Below are 22,387 nucleotides of genomic sequence, written 5' to 3'. Positions count from 1 at the left end.
CTGGGGACAAAAGGGATGTGAAATAATTTCATACAGTACTGTAATCTGTAAGATTACAGTACTGTATGTGTTATGTTTTTACAATTTTTTGAATTTGCCGCCAGGCTCCGCCCCCGTGCATCGCGCCGCTCGCAGGGAACGGAGCCTGGCACGGAGAGGCTTCGGAGGAGGACGGAGCCCACAGACACAGCGGGTGACATCGCAGGATCCCGGGGACAAGGTAAGTAAAGCCACACCAGGATCCTGCGATGTAATCCCGAGTGTGGCTCGGGGTTACCGCTAATGGTCCTGAATTTTAACCCTGAGCCACACTCGGGAAAACCGCCAGGGAGGTTAAAAGAACAAGCACTTGTTGCAGTTATCATTTGCGACATGCATTGAATGTAGTGGTTTCAGGTTTAGTTCCGCTTTAAAGTTTTAGTTAAAGATGTAGTGAATAATGGTATTTTTGATTTACTTGTAAAACCCTTTTCTTGGAGTACATCACAGGACACCTTCACCTTTATTACAACAGGGTTATGCTGTCACTTTCAGATGATTGGACACTGGCAAAAAAGACAGGAAGTCCCCTCTTAGGCATAACCCCTCCCTGTTAGGCAAGGCTTCAGTTTTTGTAGCAAGCAATAAACCACAAAGACAAAATGGGTGGGGTTTGATTAGATAATAAAATTGGTATTTTTTTTACATCATTTAACCACAGACCAGGCTTGTTTACTAACTTACAGAATAACTACTAGAATTACCAAGTTAAACTTTAGGCATTAAATCTAGAAACAATTTAAAAGGATTAAAAAAGGACAAGATTGTCCCCTCAAAAATAAATATGCTTTCGCCAAGCCCTCTCCATTTTTTGGAGAGTCAAATACAAGACAACTTTTGAGACTCAAAAAACTGAAGCCTTGGCTAACTGGGAGCAATTATTTCTAAGAGGGGACTTCATGTTATTTTTAATTGTGTCCAATCACCTGAAGGTTTCAGGTAATGGAAATGAAGATGCCTTGTGTCCTGGGATGTACAAAGAACAAATGATCTGTGCAAAAATGATTTTGCAAGCAAACCTATAATATAGCCTACAACAGGACACAAGGTAATACAATTGATATTTTTGTACCAAACCATTGGGGGGACAGACTGGGCTTGTTTACTAATTTACCAAATAACTACTAGAATTACTAAGGGCCAGTTCTCACAGCAATGGACAGCTGACGCGCAGTAAACCACAGTGGTTTAGTGTGCTGCAGCTGTCAATTATAGCTGCATTGAGTCGGCAGTAGTGCACCATATGGTGCCCATTTCATCACGTCACACACATTCCTTTTTGGTATGAACTTTATTTGTTCATTTAAGTGCAAAAAAAGTGACTCGGTGTGTTGCACTGCTGTACAGTGACATGCGATCCTGTCCAGTGCACTGCAAACAAATGCAGCATATCTGAATTTTATCACAGTTCATTGCCCCGCACCTTCAGGGTGTATTGCAATGTAAATAGGACATATAGAAATAAAACTGTTTTTTGCGTGTCCTAGCGGTAACCTGCGTTGTTCCTGTACAGTAAAAAAAGCAGGTCACTGCACTATATGTGACTAGGGCCTTAGTTAAACTTCAGGCATTAAACCCAAGAAACAAATTTAAAAAGGACAAGTTTAAGATTGCCCCCTCAAAAATAAAATACGATTTCTCCAGCCCCGCTCTATTCTTTGAGAGCCGAATATATTTACATTTCAATGCAGAAGCCATTGTAAGTTGCCCAGTAAGTCAGCAATTGGGTTTGCACTTAAACATCCTTTTTCAATTTGGAGAATATGTACTAAAGCCCCTAAAGCCTTTAAATGACTCCTGTCTCCTGTCACTTCCAGGGAGACAAAAATCAAGTACAGCCTATTGAGCTGCAGGTTCAGGCTCCAAGTGGAAGTACAAATCAAATGCTTTATTTCTAAAAACTCAATGATGACTGGATAGGCAGCAGACACTATATCAGAAGGTGAGCATTTTTGATTCTAGGATAGAGAAGGTCTGGAGGGAGCATATTTATTAGTGGGGGTAACTTTAGACTTCTCTTTTCAAAATAATTTTTTACATTTTCATGTAGTTAGAATGTTTAATACTAATTTCGACCTATTTTAATAATTTTAAATTATTATCTACATTCAGTAAATTAAGAAATGCTTACAAGGATGACTAGCTGGCAGTTTTCAGAGTCATACGTTACTGAAAACGCTCCCACGGCTTTTTTGAAATCTTTATGGGCAGATTCTTTTGCGCACCTGAAACAAAACAGGTACAAAAAATAAAGTTACAGAAATTCTACTTAAATATGTATTAAAAACAACTTAAAATATCTTCTAAGATAATAAGTGCAAAAACGCACATGCACACACCTGCATGTTGTAACAGAAACTATTATTTGATAAATATATTTTTATTGCTGCTTAAAAAAGTAAAAAAAAAAAAAAAAAAAAAAAATCAAAAATTATGTAAAGTTTTGTGATCGTATTTCTGTCGGTTATTAAACGATAACCATTTGGTATTGTTTAAAGTGCCCCCTTACACTGATGGTAATTTGAGAGGTGCCTTGTTAGACTAGGTAGTAGAAGGAAGACTGTCACCCTTACAGGTAGCTAGAGAGATCACTGGTTTCTTACCTCAGAAATAAGAGTCTCCTATGGTCCTACACTACCGGTTTTGCTGACTGACATTTGTGGTACGAGAAGAACGTAGGTACCACAGGGCGGCAGATCAAACCACCTTCACATCGTCCAGTGTCAAGAAAACAGTGTGAAGGTGCTAAAACATAATACTGTGTTTCCCCGAAAATAAGACCTACCCGAAAATAAGACCCATCGTTATTTTCCAGCAGGGCTGGAATATAAGTCCTACCCCAAAAATAAGCCCTAGTTTCAAATGCTTGTAAAATCCTATAAGTCACTCTACTACAGTAGAATATAATGTATAATGTTATGTTTCCGTAATATAATTGTGGGGAAGGGAGCTCCGGCGGGTCACAGAAGCGCTATAATGAAGGTATTTGGCACAATTATATTACAGAAAACACATACATTGTACATTATATACTACTGTAATAAAGTGGATTATAGGATTTTACAAGCATTTTAACTCGGTTCACACTGGGGATTCCTGTCAGGCAGGGAGAGAGAGGGGAAGAGAAGACAGCACATTACATGGTAAGACCTACCCCGAATATAAGCCCTACTGTGTCTTTTACTGACAAAATTAATATAAGACCTGGGCTTATTTTCGGGGGAAACGCGGTAGTGTATGGTTGCCGTGGCAGCATGATGAGAGAGTACTTTTGATAGTAAACTATCAAATGCACATGCTACATAGAAGGTAAGGTTGAATAAACACAATAGTCCCTCCAGTTCAACCTGTGTAGGTGTACATGTGTCAGTGTCTATAATTATTTCCCATATCCCTGTACACTTCTCCTCCAATCTCATTGTGTGGCCCCGTGTCCTCTTACACTCCCTAAGACTGAATCGTTTTTTTCCTATGCTGGGATCACCATTGAGATATTTGTAAATCACTATCCTGTCCCCTCTCAAGCGTCGCTTCTCCAGCAATAAATTTAGTGCTTGTAGTCACTCTTTGTAATTCAGGTCTTCCAGGCCCCTTACTCATTTTGTTGCACTTCTCTCTCCAGTTCTAGCACATTCCTTCGGAGGACTGGTGACCAGAACTGGACAGAGTACTCTAGATGTGGCCTAACCAGAGTTTTATAAAGTGGCAGGGTTATATCTCTAGAGTATATCCCCTTTTTTATGCATCCTAAAAATTTGCCGGCTTTGGTAGCTGCAGCTTGACATTGCATGCTAATTTGTCATCTATTAGGACTCCTAGGATCTTTCTCCATCCTTGATTCCCTCAGCGGTTCTCCCCTCAATGAGTAATTTTCAATTATGTTTTTGCCCCCAAGTGCATTACTTTACATTTCTCCACATTAAACCTCATTTGCCATGTAGTTGCCCACTCCATTATTTTGTTCAGGTCTTTCTGTAAAAGATTTGTTCTGTGTGCTCAAAAAAAAACAGGAAGGAAAAAGGGGCAGAGCAAACACCCACTCACCCACACTACTTGGGTTTCAGCATATAATTATATAAAAACTATGTGATGGTACAAGTGAACTCTTACGGGCTAGCTAGCAACCCTTAGCAAACAAACCTTTATTCTTCAGCAGCTGATATTCCAAAACCACACAGCCAACCAGAGACTAGATATGAGGTCTGAGAAAGATGAAGTCTGGTTTGAAAGCTAGGGTAATTAACCGCTTCAGCCCCGGAAGATTTTACCCCCTTCCTGACCAGAGCACTTTTTGCGATTCGGCACTGCGTCGCTTTAACTGACAATTGCGCGGTCGTGCGACGTGGCTCTCAAACAAAATAGACGTCCTTTTTTCCCACAAATAGAGCTTTCTTTTGGTATTTGATCACCTCTGCGATTTTTATTTTTTGCGCTATAAACAAAAATGAGAGTGACAATTTTGAAAAAAAAACGCATTATTTTTTACGTTTTGCTATAATAAATATTCCCCAAAAATATAAAAAAAAAAACATTTTTTCCCTCAGTTTAGGCCGATCGTATTCTTCTACATATTTTTGGTAAAAAAAAAAAAAAAAAAAAAAAAAAAAAAAAAAAGCGTTTATTGATTGGTTTGCGCAAAAGTTATAGCGTTTACAAAATAGGGGATAGTTTTATGGCATTTTTATTAATATTTTTTTTTTTACTAGTAATGGCGGCGATCAGCGATTTTTATTGTGACTGCGACGTTATGTCGGACATTTTTGACACATTTTTGGGACCATTGTCATTTATACAGCGATCAGTGCGATTAAAAATGCATTGGTTACTGTGTAAATTACACTGGCAGTGAAGGGGTTAACCACTAGGGGGCGGGGAGGGGTTAAGTATGTCCTAGGGGAATGATTCTAACTTTAGGGGGGATGGGCTGTGTGTGTCACTACGCTGATCACTGCTCCCGATTACAGGGAGCAGTGATCAGTGACACTTGTCACTAGGCAGAACGGGGAGATGCTGTTTACATCAGCATCTCTCCGTTCGTCCTCTCCTTGAGGCGATCGCAGGTATCCCCGCGGCGATCGAGTCCGCGGGACCCGCAACCCGACTCAGGGAGCTCCCGGCCGGCGGCGTGCACGCAATGGCATGGCGGGGAATTCAAATGGACGTACTTGTAAGTCCATTTGCCCAGCCGTGCCATTCTGCTGATGTACATCGGCGTGCGCCGGTCGGAAAGTGGTTAAGATAAGTTTTCCATGAAAAGTGCATAACTTGAAAAATTAAATGGAAATATGGGAAGGTAAAATAAAACTGAAAAATTTAGGATGGGCTACGCAGGGGTAGGCAAACTCGGCCCTCCAGCTGTTTTGTAAACTACAAGTCCCATGAGACATTGCAAGACCCTGACAATCACAGGCATGACTCCTAGAGGCAGAGGCATGATGGTATTTGTAGTTTTACCACAGCTGGAAGGTTGAGGTTGCAATGGGCTAGAGTATCTAATCCTGGGGCTTGATGCCACTGGTTCAGGGAGCGAGGGGGGGGGGGAGGGGGGGCAAAGAAACACCACCACTTTAGGAATATGTCACTCTGGCAAAAATATACCCCTAGAGAGACCCATTTTGCACTTAGGACACCACTTCTAAATTTGGCGTTTTTGTGGCCTTCTGTAGATTGTAATGGCTTGCAGAATCTGCAATACTGGATTTGTAGCCAAAAGAGATTCCAAACTGACCTCTCCATAAGAACCATGTTGCAAGAAGATGAAGGGATCGATTTGTGATGCTTTCTTTGCTTGCTGACAAATACCACAGCTGTGGCATTGCCTATTAGTATTTGGAGATAGTGACCTTTTACTTGAAATATTTTGCTTCATCAGATGGTTCTGAGTAGTTTTCCTTCCATCTCTCTAGAATAAGAAACCTGAGTGATGATTTGAGAACTTACCTGCCTACAGGAGGATTGGATATTGGCAAATAATAATAATAATATTATTATTATTATTATTATTATTATGTAGGACAGCCTAGGACAGAGACATGCAATTAGTGGACCTCCAGCTGTTGCAAAACATGCTCTGCCTCTGGGTGTTATGCTTGTGGCTGTCAGAGTCTTGCTATGCCTCATGGGACTTGTAGTTCTGCAACAGCTGGAGGTCCGCTAATTGCATATCCCTGGCCTAGGATAACCTCTCCCACTACTAACATACTTAAGATTTCATGAACCCAGAGCAGAAACACAGAGGGATGGACATCCGTGTACCTCAAAGGACTCCAGAAAAAAAGATTACAAAGAGTTCAAAATCATATTTTCTTTCCTGTCCATTAAGAGACACAGGAGGGACACAGGAAGTCTTAAATGACACACAAAAGAAGTCCAACAGACAGAGGGCAAGACAGTAAATTTATACTAGCAGGCTTGAAATAAACAGATCTGGGGACTGCCTGAAGCTCAAAGAGCCATAATGAAGCACCATAAGCCCAAAGAGGACCACAAGCCTTGCAGATCTGGGAAGAGCTGCTTGATGCCAAAAACCTCAAGAAGCACTCTCTGCTCTAATTAATTAAGCCTTTATAGGAAGGGATGGAAAATAATCCCTGAGACATATAATAATATGGTCTGCCTGAACCACCTGGTAGAACAAGGAACTAAAACCAATGCACCCTTAGAGTGTCTATCAAGGGTTAGAAGATGTAAAATAAGTCTTACTAAAGGAAGCGGTGGCTGCAAGATAGATTCTTACATTCCAAACCACATCCAAAAAGGGAAGGAAATTTCCTTTTGGTGAATTGAGGCTGGACAGAGGGACAGGAGAACAATACCTTGGCTGAGGTGAAAGGCAGTAAAATATCTTAGGCAAAAAGGAATTCCTGGGCCGCAACACCACTTTGATCCTCTATGCAAAATCAAAAAGTGTCCCTTGCAAGTTTAAGGCACCAGCTCTGATAGTCCCCTTTCAGAGTTGATAGTTACAAAAAAAAACACTACCTTATGGTCTCTAATTGGTTAAAATGTCAGAGTGAACCAGATGCTGGTCCAGACCCAGCTGTAGGAAGGAGAGCACTTAGCCTTCGAATAAAGCCCTGGGGTGGAAATCCAAAGACTTGCACCAAGTAAAGTAAGCTTTTCGTGTCCAATGAAGCTCCTGATGATTCAATACTCCACAATAAGTCTTACCAGGTTGGCACAGCACAACCTATTGGGCCAGTCTGGAGCTACGAGGTTCATTGTGATACCCTTCATCTTAACCCTGCAAAGCAAAGGAGGAAAGCGCTTTAGGGACAGAAAGACATATCAGGGAGTACTGATCCCACAGAGCCATTAGAACATCCACATCAGATGAGTGGCTGAATGGCAGGGCCACAAACTGGTAAAGTAGGGGTCCCCACAGGAAAGTCTTGAAATCTCTGAAGTGCTAAAAAGATGGGACCATGTAATTAAGAATCTTTAGTGTCCAAAAAGTCTCTTTGATGAAGGGAAGCAATGAAAGATTTTGTAGATTCCATGCAGAATTTGTTTTACTAAAACCAAGATACTCAGAGCTTCAATATCCAGAAGAGACAAATGCCCACTTTGGGCTAGAAAATGTTGAACAGGTTGGAGTTAAACCCCTGAAATAAGAACTGGGGCAATGACAACTTAATCCAGTAAACCTTAGTGGGCTCAATGAAGATCTGATATCTGTGCAGTGACACAGGAAGCCTGGAGGTGAAAATGAGAAAAGATCAGGGAGTAAAACTAATGTTTGTAGCTCTGTGATACCATAACCTGCTCATGAACATCTGAGATTGAGAGTGACACATGCAGGTTGAGGAGGAAAAAAGAGAGTGGCCAGGATCCACACTAGGAGCTGTAGGTGGAGAGAGGTACACATTATATGAGGATATGCTTGAGTACTTGAGTTTATAAAAAAGGTTTACAACTACTTTATGGGTTTTAGAACAATCATAGTTTGACAATTTGATGAAAAGCAGGGCCTGGTACCGAGAACAGAACTCTAAAAGGGGCTTTCAACCAATTGGGTCAGTTATCAGTTGGGTCTTTAAAGAGTCCTCTACCAAAATAGTACACGCGTGTTAAGGTGGGACACTGCTGAATCCATAGAGGGAACAGACCACTTCCGCACAAAATCCTCACTAAACCGCTAAAAGGAGAAGCGATTTCTTTTTCTTTGCGTGTTGTGAAACAGCTTGTCAAGATGTTTCCAACCTCCAGAAAGAAAGAGATTTAAAAGCAAGTGTAAAAGGACAGTCTTTGTGGGAATTTTAAACAACCCAGGGCTGGAAACAGAACAAGTAGAATCAACAGGCTGATCCTCTAATCCACATTGCATCTAGAGCCAAAATATTCTCCTTTAATTTGGGGGAAATAACAGAGGATTGAGACTCAGTAGGGGCAAGGACAGGAGCAACTTGGAATCGGATAGTCTCTGCAGCAATGAGTAAGGAGCGGTTAAGACTACAGGAAAATTATATATTGGATTTGCACTGATTGCTGTTAGAAAGATCTCAAAACTGCAGGAGGAGGAATATTTATAATACTGAATTACAGCAGAGTACTGTGTGTATAATATATAATTATGGGCATGTGTCTACAGTTCAGTAATGATTACATAAAGCAAGTAAGGGCAATATGTTAATCTGCGATTGTGGCTGGAGGGGGAGAGCACAAACATGCTTTGCATTTATAAGGCTGTAAACCAGGGGTAGGCAACCTGGGGCCTTCCAGCTGTTGTGGAGCTACATTTCCCATGAGGCATTGCAAGGCTAGCAGTTACAATTACTCCCCTGAGGCATGATGGGGCTTGTAGTTCTGCAACAACTGGAGGGCCCCAGGTTGCCTACCCCTGGTGTAAACCTACCTATCCTGCTGTGTGTTACTGAGTAGTGTGGCTGGCTGGCTGCAGAATGAGGGGTGTGATTTATGTTGAAGTGGGCTTGTTCACATTTAACCACTTTCGGACCGCATGTCGTCCTTATACATTGGTACTTTGACGTTAAATACCAGAGTTATAGCAGCAGATAGTCTTTATAACCCCAGTATTTTCTTAAATGGCAGGCAATCCGCTTTATGATAAAAGTAGTCTCTGCGGCGGATCTGCCACAAGATGACTTTTATCAGCGGTAGGAGAGGTGCACCCCCCTCCTCGTTCCGGTCGTCGCTGCCGCTTACTGGAGCCATCGGTAGCGGTGGAGACGATCCGATCCTTTCCCCTCGAGGCACTGTCGATTGAGAAGTGATGGCCCCCACTCAACTCAGTGATATTGGATGACGGAAGCAACGTCAAACGTCACTTCTGCCCAACAGCCTTAAAGCGGAGGTCCATCCTAAAAAAAAAAAAAAAAAAAAAAATTACATAAACACGCTCCTTAACCACTTGCCGACCGCCTCACGACGATATACAGTACGTCAGCAGAATGGCACAAGCAGGCAGAGTAACATCTGGGTATGTTACTCCCCTCCCATGGGCGGGGGGGCGCGATTGGTTGGCATCATTCCAGGAGCGATCTGTCCTGAGGGAGAGGCCACTGACACTGATTGCCCCCTAGTTAACCCTTTCACCAGTGATCACCATATAAGTGTTACAGGTGACACTTAGTTTGTTTTTTATACCCGCCGTTTATTACCCAATAAAGGTTTAACCCCCTGATCGCCCGGCGGGTGATATCAGTTAGGTTTTAGGTTCAGTTAGGGTCTGCGTCGCCCCAGGCAGTGTCAGATTAGTGCCAGTACCGCTAACACCCACGCAGGCAGCATACACCTCCCTTAGTGGTATAGTATCTGAACGGATCACTATCTGATCAGATCAATACTAGCGTCCCCAGCAGTTTAGGGTTCCCAAAAACAGTGTTAGCGGGATCAGCCCAGATACCTGCTAACACCTGCGTTTTGCCCCTCCGCCCAGCCCAGCCCACCCAAGTGCAGGATCGATCGATCACTGTCACTTACAAAACACTAAACACATAACTGCAGCATTCGCAGAGTCAGGCCTGATCCCTGCGATCGCTAACAGTTTTTTTGGTAGCATTTGATACAGTTGCTGACAGCCTAGGAGCTTTTTTACCTGCGAGTCTCACTACTGTACCAGTAAAGTTAGAGCCTAAAATGGCAAATCAAAAGGTACACTAGTGAAGAGGTCTACACGTTTCTGAGCATGACAGATAGTGAAGAAGTAGTCACTCATCTGTCAAATTCAGGCTCAGAATACAATCCTGTAGACGACAGTGGCTCCATGACAGATAGCTCTGACGACGGAGTTGTGGTCCCTGCCAAGGTCAGGTGTACCAGACCCCGACCTTCTGCTGTTGAAGTGCAAGAACTGCAGGGCTCTCATATGGAGCAGAGAAGTACTAGTGCCGCTCATCCTTCTGGTGAACTGGCAAGCACCAGCGGCCTAGTACATCCTGGTCGTAGTCAAACCAGCACTGCAGTAACACGTGGTAACGTGGCGAGTCCCATAAGTGCAGTTCAAGCTGGCGAGGTGGCAAGCACAAGTAGAATCCCGCTGCCACCAAGAAGACAACGACAGGCCCGTCGAGCCCATAGTGCCCTTCCTGCTGCATTCGCCAATCCTAATTGGGAACCCACCACTTCTGCAGCACCTGTACTTCCCCCATTTACTGGCCAACTCGGCATTCAGCTGGAAACAGTTGATTTTACTTCCCTTAATTTTTATTCACTGTTTTTACCGACGATCTCTATAGATCTATTGTGGACCAAAGTAATTTGTATGCTGGTCAATACATCACCGCTAATCCCCAGTCCTCCCTTGCCAGAGATTGGAAACCAATTATGGTTTCCGAATTTAAGACCTTTCTGGGCCTAGCCCTCGACATGAGCATAGTTAAAATGAGTATGTTGCAGTCATATTGGTCCACTGACCCAATTTTCCATATGCCGTGTTCTCTGCCTCCATGACCAGGGCACGATACAGCAATGAACTCTGTCGTCCTCGTGGAGACCTGGATATGATCGGCTCTACAAAATTCGCCCACTCAAAAACTACTTCAACCAACTTTTTGCAGACTTGTTTACTCCCCATCAAGTTGTCTGCGTTGAGGAGTCCCCGATTAAGTTTTCTGGCTGCTTTTCTTTCAAACAGTATCTTCCCAGCAAGCGTGCCAGATACAGGGTCAAGCTGTATAAGCTCTGTGACAGGGCCACAGGCTATACATGTAGTTTTATGAGGGGTTTTTGTAGGTTTATGAGGTTTTTTACGAGGGAAGAGATAATTACATAGAACCGCCGAACTGCCCAGATTACATAGGGAGTGCTGGCAAGATTGTTGTGTGGGACTTGGTGTCACCCTTATTCGGAAAGGGGTACCATTTGTATGTGGACAATTATTATACGAGCGTGCCACTTTTTAGTCGCTTGTTTGATCATCAGATTTGCGCATGTGGCACCGTGCGATCTAATCGCTGGGGCTTTCCCCAAGGGCTTGTAGATTCCCGTCTTAGGCTGGAGGAGAGAGCCTGCTTGAAGTGTAATGACTTACTCGCTGTGAAGTGGAGTCTGTTCACGCAAACACGACGGTCCAAATTCCTACGGCGACTGGTGTTGTGGAGAAACCCCTCTGTGTCCACAAATATAACCAAAATATGGGAGGGGTGGACCTCAACAACCAGTTGTTGGCGCCGTACCTAGTTGCCCATAAGGCCAGACGCTAGTACAAAAAAGTGTCTGTTTATTTATTTCAATTGGCTTTGCTGAACGCTCATGTGCTATACAGAGCTTCTGGATGAACTGGATCCTTCCTTAAATTCCAGGAAGAGATCGTCAGAGCCCTTCTGTTTCCAGACGGTGCTCTACCTCACCTTCCCAATCCAAATGCATTAAGCCGGCTGCATGAGAGGCATTTTCCATATGTCCTCCCGAGTACCCCTACCCAATGAGCCCCCCAAAGAAGATGTCGTGTCTGCAGCAAGCGCGGATATAGGCGCAACACCCGCTATTATTGTCCCTCCTGTCCTGACAATCCTGGTCTTTGCATTGGTGAATGTTCTGAACGCTACCATACAGTAGTTGAGTATTAGCGTAGGGTACAGCACTGCACAGACTAGGACACACTTACACAGGGTCTCCCAAGAAGATGCCATTGCATTTTGAGAGACCCGAACCTGGAATCGTTACTGTTACAACCGTTACAAAAAAAAAAAAAAAAAAAAACCCACAAACATGTATATACAATAAAAAAAAAAAAAAAATAGTTGTCGTATTATTGTTCTCTTGCTCTATTCTCTCTCTATTTTTCTGCTCTTTTTTACTGTATTCTATTCTGCAATGTTTTATTGTTATTATGTTTTATCATGTTTGCTTTTCAGGTATGTAATTTTTTTATACTTTACTGTTTACTGTGTTTTATTGTTAACCAATTTCTTTGTTTTCAGGTACGCCAGTCAGCTGCAGCGCGGATTTATTTATCTTGACAGCAACAGCGTTTGCTCCCACGATACATAAAGCCGTGACTCCAGTGCTGTAGGAAGTGATTTCACCACCACAGCTAAAAAAAAGAGCATATATGCCCAAGCATGGGGGCAGCAGGGGTGGAGGAGTGCTCCTAACTTTTGGGGCGGATGCCCCCATGCTTCGGCATATATATATATATATTTTAGGCACAGATTGCGTTAAAAAAGGTTTTATTTTTTACTATTTTTTTTTGTATTTGCTTTGCAGGCATGGTATGTCTTACTGTTATACTGTAATGTTACTTTGTTTTATTGTTAACCATCATTTGCTTAGCAGGTACGCCATTCAGTTGCAGCGCAGATTTATTTATCTTGAAAGCAACAGCGTTTGCTCCCAAGATACATAAAGCCACGACTCCAGCGCTGTAGGAAGTGATTTCACCACCACAGCTAAAAAAACAAACAAAAAAAGAGCATATAAGCCGAAGCATGGGGGCAGCAGGGGTGGAGGAGTGATTTGCTCCTAACTTTTGGGGCGGATGCCCCCATGCTTCGGTCTATATTTTTTAGGCCATTCAGCTGCAGCACTGATTTATTTATCTTGACAGCAACAGCGTTTGTTCCCACAATAAATAAAGCCGTGACTCCAGCGCTGTAGGAGGCGATTTCACCACCACATTTAAAAACAAAATGGTGTATATATGCGCATCATTAGAAGTGGGTGGATGAAGGGAGGTATTCTAATGGTGGGCATACCCACCGATTAATATCTTTTTTTCGTTCAGCCCACAGGCTGCATGAAAAAAAAAAAAGATTACAATATATGCCCAACAAGGACCAGCAACGTACTGGAATGTTGCTGGACTTTGAGTGGTTATACCAGAATGATGCCTGTGGGTTTAGGCATCATTCTTTTCAGCCAGCGGTCGGCTTTCATGTCTCACCATGCCTCTCAGCAAATAGCTTGAGGTGTCTACTTTCCAAAAGGGGTCATTTGGGGGGGGGGCAGCCTTCAAAACTGTTATAGGTATCAAAAATTTACGCCCTTAGAAATCCTGAAGGCGGTGCTTGGTTTTCGGGGCCCCGTACACGGCTAGGCTCCCAAAAAGTCCCACACATGTGGTATGCCTGTACTCAGGAGAAGCAGCAAAATGTATTTTGGGGTGCAATTCCACATAGAACCATGGCATGTGTGAGGGGGGGGGGGGGGAATTGCACTGCCCTGCCATTTTAGCACCTCAAGAAATAAAAGTCATAAAGTCATAAACTAAAAGCTATGTAAATTCCAGAAAACGTACCCTAGTTTGTAGACGCTATAACTTTTGCGCAAATAAATATACGCTTATTGACATTTTTTTACCAAAGACGTGTGGCTTAAGATACTGTGGCCTAAATGTATGACTAAAATTGAGTTGATTGGATTTTTCTTATAACAAAAAGTAGAAAATATCAATTTTTTTTTACAAAATTTTTGGTCTTTTTGAGTTTATATCCCAAAAAATAAAAAAAATCGCAGAGGCAATCAAATACCATCAAAAGAAAGCTCTATTTGTGTGAACAAAAAGGACGCAAATTTTGTTTGGGTACAGCATTGCATGACTGCGCAATTACCAGTTAAAGCAGCGCAGTGCCAAATTGTAGAGTCCTCTGGTCTTTAGGCAGCCAAATGGTCCAGGGCTTAAGTGTTTAAAATACATTAAAAAACATTTGAAAAAAAAAAATTTTTTTTACTTACCAGAAATGGCTGTTGCTAGACAGATTGTCCTAATCTGCCACTTCCTAGTCCGCGGTTCTTGTCCTTCCTCTTGTTGTCTCCTGGGAGATGGGACGCGATGTCTTCTGGGACATGAGTGTGTCCCAATAGACAGGCGTCCATTCACAAAGTGCCGTGCCACTCGCACATGTGCAGTAAGAAACAGGCTCCACTGTGTTAGTATGGCGGCGACGGATCGGCCTCGCGGGGGCCGACATCGCAGGCTCGCTGGACAGCTAAGTGCCCTTATTAAAAGTCAGCAGCTACAGTGTTTGTAGTTACGGACTTTAAAAAAAAAAAAAAAAAAACGGCCGGACCTCTGCTTTAAAAGAGGCTCGGTCCTTAAGTGGTTAAAGAGGTCCTGTCATGCTTTTTTTCTATGACAAGGGGTGTTTACATTCCTTGTAATAGGAATAAAAGTGATCCAAAACTTATTTTTTTTTTTTTTTTAAAAGGGACAGTGTAAAAAAAAAAAAAAAAAAAAAAAACACCATAAATAAGAACTTTTTTTTTTAAAGCACCCCGTACCACTCACATGCAGAAGCAAACACATACGTAAGTCATGCCCACATATGTAAACGGTGTTCAAACCACACGTGAGGTATTGTCACGATCGTTAGGGCAAGAGCAATAATTCTAGCAAGAGACCTCCTCTGTAACTCAAAACCGGTGACCTGTAGAAATTTTTAAACGTCGCCTATGGATATTTTTACATTTCAAAGTTTGTCGCCATTCCATGAGCGGGTGCAATTTTGAAGCATGACATGTTGGGTATTAATTTACTCGGCGTAACATTATCACAATAAAAAAAAAAAAAAAAATTGGGCTAACTTTACTGTTTTCTTAATTTTTTTAATTAAAAAAAATTTATTTTTTTCAAAAAAACTTGCGTTTGTAAGATCGCTATGCAAATATGGTGTGACAAAGTATTGCAACGACTGCCATCTTATTCTCTATGGTGTCTGAAAAAAAATATATATAATGTTTGGGGTTCTTAGTAATTTTCAAGAAAAAAAAAAAAAAAAGGATTTTAACTTGTAAAACAACAAGTTTCAAAAAAAGGCCAGTGGTTAACATGTACAGGGCTAGTGTACCTCCCACGTTCAGAGCAATTCCGGAAGGTTCATGGGAAATGTAGTTAGAGAGAGAAGGGAGGATATGATGTAATCACTCTTCTAACACCTCCTCCTTGGCAGAATGCATGATGCATTTTTTGAATTACAGAGAGGACTTTCTGAAAATTTCATTAGACTTTTCTCTTCAATGGTAAGGAATTTTACAAATGTAATAACTGTTTAGTGTTGTGTGTGTGCGCTCTAATGGGGGATTTTTCGATGATCCCGGAGTTCTGCTTGAAAGGACAAGACAATGGGGCTATTAAGGACGTACCACAGACTTGGACAGTCCTTGGCAAATCAAGTAGCAAATACCAAAAGGTATTGATAAAGGTAAACGGTAAAGATGCATTTTTGTGTATCCTTTGTATACAATAAAGGTTACAAAAAAAAACAGGATTGTGAAGGGTTATCAGAGATGTCTGCAGTGCTTAATGACTCTCTAAACATGTTCACTTGACATTTATAAGCTAAAGGACTTTCAGAAGAAGAGATGTTTTGCTGACTGATCCTGCACAAACATCTTACGGTCTTCTTAAATCTATAGGTACCTTTTAACTACCCTCTTTTCAAACACAAAAAATGTATCAGATATTTTTGCAGCACCGAACACAAAACTTGTACATGAATTAAAAAAAAAAAAAAAAAAAATGCATTTTATTACTTTATTCTTTACCAAAATAATGGCGCCTATTGCCTTAACCATCTGGCAGGAAATGTGGTAGCTCCGATATAGCATAAGAAGCAAATATGCAATGTAAAGAATAGACCAGGGGTGTCCAACCTTTTAACCTTTCTGGGACACTTTGGAAGAGGAACTGTCTTGGGCCACACATAAAATATATTAACAATAAGGATAGCTGATGAACAGAAAAAGTTGGGCAGATCACAAGTTAAAGATCACCGATACAGATAATTTACCTGAGTAATAAAACTTCATTGTTTTTTGTTTGTTTTTTTGGTAATATGTTTTTCTCTTAAAGTAAAAGAGGGCAACATAAAACTAGTGTGATATTTGACACTGTTTTTGATAAGCTAACGCTTTAATTTCTGGTTCAAAGGATGTAGCAGCAATTCAAAATGAATTCTCGAGGTGCTCATCAGATATTTTGACCACTTTTGCCCTTCGAATGCTTCATCCTTGAAAATATTTGCTCACAAATACACGTCCTACTGAAAACTAATTACATGAATAAGGCGCAATTGCGAACAGTGGGATATTTTTCTTTGAGAAGATAAAAAAAAAAAAAACTCTTAAAAGTCCAGTAAAGAGTCATATTTTTCTTCAGCTTCATGTGCTCGCTCACACATGAAGCTGAAAGAAAAGAAAAAACACACACACACCAAACGTGGTTACGTAAATTTACAATTTCTTGTTGGGCCGCAATCATAGCCATCTTGGGCCATAGGTTGGACACCCCTGGAATAGACCTTCTTGGGTGAGGGAGTGAGTGTCTGGGTCTAAACACCCTGTGTGGCTGTTCTTCGCCTAGGCACAAAAAAGATGATCAAGTATAGAACCAGCCTAGCAGAATACAGGTGGGGCACCAATGGCATATAAAACTCAATAAGTAAGTTGTAACCTATGTTGGGGAAAGGCAGCAGTCTTGCTACACAGTACGCTTCAAATCTACCAAATGTACTTACATTTGCCGCAGATCTTCAGGTACATCCAACTTTACTTTGTGAAATGTATTTTTTGTTGCTGGCTTGTTAGGGTTTACAGACCTCAGTCGTTCTATTGTGACAATCTCATTGTATGTAGCGTCGCAAGCTGCATATTCTATTACATAAAACTGGGATGAAAAATAAACATAATAAAATAACCTTACATTAACATTCTCAAATGAGAATGTGTTAAAAATAAGGAAGCAAAAAAGCCTGGATTATTTACACTTGTGCATTTGTGGCCTAGTAAAATGCATGAGAAGATCTGCGTTTTATAGTATATCTACTATATACCCTAAATCAAAAATGTGACATATTGCAGCTTACTAATTCCTCAGATGTGATAGCTACATTTTTCTTTTTAGGATTCTCTGCCTTTATTTTCACCTGATGATCCAGCCTAAAACACACTTTCTGACTTAGGGTGATTAAACAAGGTGGTTGACTTACTAAAGGCAAATAGACTGTGCAACTTTGCAAGTGCAGTTGCACTTATTTCCCCGGAGCTTAGTGACTGTGGTGAAGCTTCACTTTGTAAAGAATACCCAATTAGAAAAAAAAAAAGTTTTTACCTGCACATGATTGGATGATAGAAATCAGCAGAGCTTCAGCACATTCACTAAGCTTTGGAGAAAATGAGTGCAAATGCACACTGCATTTGCCTTCAGTAATCAACCCCAGTGTGTAACCTCAATCATCTAACTGTCACTCTTGCTGGACACCTCTGACTGTTAAAGCAAGTTGAAAAATAACAGACTTACAGGCAGGATAAACTATGTATTTGGGGGAAAAAGAATGTTGTGTTAATGCCATTGACAGCCTACATTGCAGTATATATGGCATTTGGTATTTTGCACATAGTTCCAATTTAGGGCTTGTTCACACCTGCAGCAGACCCTGCTGCCCATCTGAAAAGCAATTGTGGAACTTTTTTTTTTTTTTTTTACAAGGCACTTCCTCACCACCTCTTTTAAGCCTAAAAAGTCTGCACTACTGCACCGTAAGCGAGTGTATTACATTGGGCTGCAGGGGGGTTGGAGCACAGCCCCACTCACTTGAATGGATTGCATTTGGCAGCAGTTTTTCCTGCCAAACACACCAGGGATTCCAATTGTTTTGCAGCTGCTGTTGTAGCTTCAGGTGGGAGGTTAGGAGATGGTAAACCAGCAGTGTAACTGACTATTTTTACCACCCCCCTAGCCGTATGCTAGGACACGAGCCATTGATCATATCTGATGAGATAATAGGATCTGTGCCAGTATGGTCAATGACGCTGGAAGGGCGTGAAAACCATACAGACTTGAACAAAGACGACGACTAAAGGTACAGACCTCTGCAAGCATGCAGTTTCACATGCATTTACCTGCACCAAAAATGCACAAGTGTGACTGGGACCTAGAAGACAGCAATCTCATTATCAGTCTAGGAGAAATATAAATTGATATCAAATGAAATAGAGACATATTCCTACCTCACCCTTTATCATTCTAACTTTAGCTAGCCACCAGCAGCATGGCTCTTTTTCATTTGCCCTGGAATAAACCTAGAAAACAGAGTAAACGCATGGGAGGCTGTTACAATATAAAGTCTGTAAAGCAACTTAGCCATTATTAAGTATTAAAAAAAAGCCAAAAGTCTTTTTACAATCAATATAACCCAAAAGTAATTGTTTAAGACAATTGTAATTAGAAAAAAAAAAAACATTGTTTTAGCTTCCGTTGCCTAAAGGTCTGTTCTTATCGTGTGCAAGCAATCCATGTTTCTGCCTGTCTTTGGTACTTGCTTCATAGTGAAGAGTACGAGTTATTCTTCTGTGCCTACAGAAATTCAATCATTTACAAAGGTGGATGTGGTGCCAGACCTGCCTCCTGACTTATGCCTGAATGTTATGTACTGCCTACCCACCAACCCACCCCCATATAATAATATTACTAAAACACAAGGCTACATTGCTATTATGTTTGAACTTTATTCTAAGAACATCAACTGTAGATGAGCAGAGAGACTGCAGGAGTCACTCACAGCAGCTCTCTGCCTTCTCTCCTATTTCACCAGGCAGCACTTCAACTGTGAAAACATAACAGACAATTACAAGAATTTAGACACAAAACAATTTACAAGATTTTTTTCGTTTAATTTTCTGGTGATTTTAAGGCAAACGTTTCATTTTTAAGAACGCTTTGTGCAGTTCTGTGTGTGTTATGCTTACTGTATACAATCCTAAACAGTGAACCCCAACCTCTTTGTCCAAAAATCAGCAAATAAAGTTTAACATAAAGGCAAAACCGTTTTTAGTTTTGGATAGAGTGGAGAGGGATTAGAACACCTGTCAGCTTTTATTGCGATCTGTGCCCCCATTAAGGAGATTCACCCTCTCCATATGTCCTGTTTACCATTATCATTAGAAGGGGAAAGTAAAAGAAAATCCCAAATTCTGGGTCGTCCCCAGAACAGTAATAAAGGGAAAATCTTGCAATGGGGACACTAGTTTTGGTGACCTGGGGGGCTTGCAAGGGATTCCCTTAATTTGCAGGGAATTCCTCTCACCTTCTGTTTTGGCTATGGGACAGTGAAAAGAGCCGTTACCCTATGCTTACAAACCTTTGCTTTTGTTCCCAAGTGCTTAAATTTGCAGAGTACAGGCACTTCAACTCTCATAAATGAGCAATTAACAGTCCTCTCTCTGTTTGATTGTTTATACAGTACATGTGGCTACACTTGGCGAAGTGCGCACACCTGAGCTGCCAGCTTGAGCAGGCACGCTTTTCACATGCCTCCGTTTCCATGGAGATGCGTCATCACACTAAAAGCAGGAAGCAGATGCAGCGTGACAAGCTGTGCAGTTTCCTCACCTTCAGCAGCTCTGCTGGTCCTGTGTTCTGAGCTGCACTTTCAGCCGCAGTTTGTGTCCTCTCTACTCTGCAACTTTCCTCCACCTCCTCTGATCCTCCCTGAGCTGTGACCTCCCCCCTATGTCCCTCACCACCCATTCCCCCCAATTCTGATTAATCAGCACTTTCAAAGCCAATGTCGCCTTCTCCTCACTTCACTGCGAGTACAAGAGGGAACGGGTTACCAGGATGGTGAGCGGGTTAGGGGGGAGTGTCGGTGAAACCGCTCTAATGCTCAGGGACCCCCTGGATGAACACAGAAAATGATCTCTACACATGGCACTGTGTTCATTTATAAGGAAAGACATGGGAAACATCAGACACCTTTTTTGTCTATATCTTTCTGTTTGAATGAATGAACGTACATACATTTTTATACATATATGTACATACACAAACACCAACCCCCCCCCCCCTCTAAAAATGAGCTAAAGTGTGTTCAGACACAAGTCTGAACCAGCCTGAACTATCACTGTGGACAGCCAATCATAAGTGGCCGAGGCATTTCTTTCTCACAGCGTCACATATACAAGGGGCATGTATACGCTGCAAGAAAGGGAATGCCTCCACCGCTTACGGGTTTAGAATTCAGGAGTCAGCAATACGTGGTACAAAGTTCAGAGGTCAGCAATAAATGGCACGGAATTTAGAGGTTCTGTAGTAAGTGGCGCAGTGTGCAGCAGTATGTAAGGCAGAGAGTTCAGTAGTAGTTGGCAGAAAGTTCAGTAGTAAGTGAAGCAGAGTGGGCTCCCTTCCTTCTATTACCTGGGTCCTGTAGGTGAGGCTAAAAGAACAATGATCTGCCTTAGCAGTGGCTAATCACAGCATTAGATGGTCACCAATCTCCTATCCAATGAGCTCAGGCATGTTTGGATGAGTCCGAACCCACCAGAGCTATCCCCTTGGGAAGCTGCCAAACAGCTAATTATGCAAGGAACATACTGCTGGGCAGGGAATATCTGTGACTAACTGTTGGATTTGACAGCTTCCCAGTGGAATAGCCTGGGTGAGTTTGGCCTGTGTCTGAACACACCTGAGATCATCCCTGCTACACACTGGATGAATCTTCGCTCCAGCTGTGACAACTGCAACTGGAGCAAAGACACGGAACAGCGAATGCCTATCGTTACACAATATGCAAGAGCACAGGGGCTCACGTGCACCTGGTGCTGCTGTTCGAAATCACGGTCCCCATACAGCCTACCTGACAGGTCCATTCCCAAAAGTACCAAAATTATATTTTTTGCTAAAAATACACAAAATTGTTATTAGTGGGTACAAAGACAACATAACTTACTGTCAAATCTAAAACTGTACCCAGTAAATAAAGCTCTTTGTGTGAATGGGGACATGAGGTGCTGTGGCCTGTACAGTGTGAATCAACATTTTTTGTGTGTCTGTAGCTGTGTGCAAACAGCCTATGTTACTCTATGGGGATGCAATGCCTGTAGGAACACAGCTGCAGGTCCTAATGACAGACAATACATTCAAGGCCACTGTTGCACCCCCACAGAGTAACAAGCAGCTCCAGCCACACAAACAAACCACTCATTCACATTGTATGAGCCAGAGAACCTGTGTGAATGAGCCCCTAATATATCTTGAAAATTATGTTTTACAATTTTTTAAATACATTTTTCCATCTTTTAAATTATTTTTTACATATTTTTTCAAAACACTGTTGGGGGGTATCTGACTTTTGTGAAAAAAAAGGATTTGAGGACAAAAATCCCCAATCCTTTCTCTGCAGCCTTAATGCAATAGAGATGAATGAACGGGAGGTGCTCTGTAAAGAGGCTCCTGTTCATTCACACGCGGAAACATAGTAAACAATGTTTACTATATTTTAGCTATAAACAAACACAGTGAGTGATCAATACTGATCAATCACTGTGTTCATTCAGGAAAGAAAGGGCTGGCAAATATAATATATTTACTGCCCCCACTCTCTGTCTTGAAACAATCCCCATATTCCCTCAGCAGCCAGCAGGAGGGAGAAAAAGCTGTCAGCACTGTAGGGGGAGAGGGGCACACAGAAGAATTCAATTGGGGATTTGTGTGATTGAAAATTACCGGAGCTGATCCCCAGTGTGGCTCTCCCTGCAGCTTCTGAAATCCGGCAGGAGGGAGAAGAGGAAAAGTCAGCTTTTAGCTGCTGCAGGAAGACCCATGCCACAATGATCACCCACCCTGTCTATGATCCCATTCCCACTGCTGCATGGGCCCCTCTGATAAACAGATGGGGCCTGAGCCTTGTACAGGAGACCTGGCTGTACCCCTTTATCGAAGGTCCTGTGTGCACCACACATATTGCACCCATGGAGGATAGGCCACTGTCTCTATTCCGGGGCGCACAAACACAGCCAAATTCATATGCATTTGTGCAGGCGCATGACTTGGCTTTGTAATGCAGCTCCAGATAGCAATAAAAATGTAAAGGGGGTTAATCCTTCAACAGTATTTAAAATGAAAGAAAACTTTTGCCATAGAGATATTATTTCATATACTAAATTAAAATGC

The 22,387-nt window shown here is 41.9% G+C and overlaps 1 protein-coding gene across 4 annotated transcripts in view; it reads right to left on the bottom strand.

Moving 5' to 3' along the window:
* The window catches only part of FMR1 (fragile X messenger ribonucleoprotein 1), a 102,993-nt gene that overhangs the window by 54,738 nt on the left and 25,868 nt on the right, over positions 1-22,387 (bottom strand). For 3 of the 4 annotated variants that reach the window (XM_073599266.1, XM_073599262.1, XM_073599263.1), the window contains 3 exons: positions 18,448-18,519; positions 16,956-17,104; positions 2,171-2,264 (listed from right to left, as the gene is read on the bottom strand). In XM_073599266.1, the coding sequence (XP_073455367.1) occupies positions 2,171-2,264; positions 16,956-17,104; positions 18,448-18,519 (315 nt within the window). The remainder of the gene's footprint in view (positions 1-2,170; positions 2,265-16,955; positions 17,105-18,447; positions 18,520-22,387) is intronic. The other variant, XM_073599264.1, reaches the window with a different exon arrangement.

Source organism: Aquarana catesbeiana, linkage group LG09 (genome assembly GCF_042186555.1).
Source record: "Aquarana catesbeiana isolate 2022-GZ linkage group LG09, ASM4218655v1, whole genome shotgun sequence".
Taxonomy (NCBI): Eukaryota; Metazoa; Chordata; class Amphibia; order Anura; family Ranidae; genus Aquarana; species Aquarana catesbeiana.
This window is presented reverse-complemented; position numbering and strand designations above follow the sequence as displayed.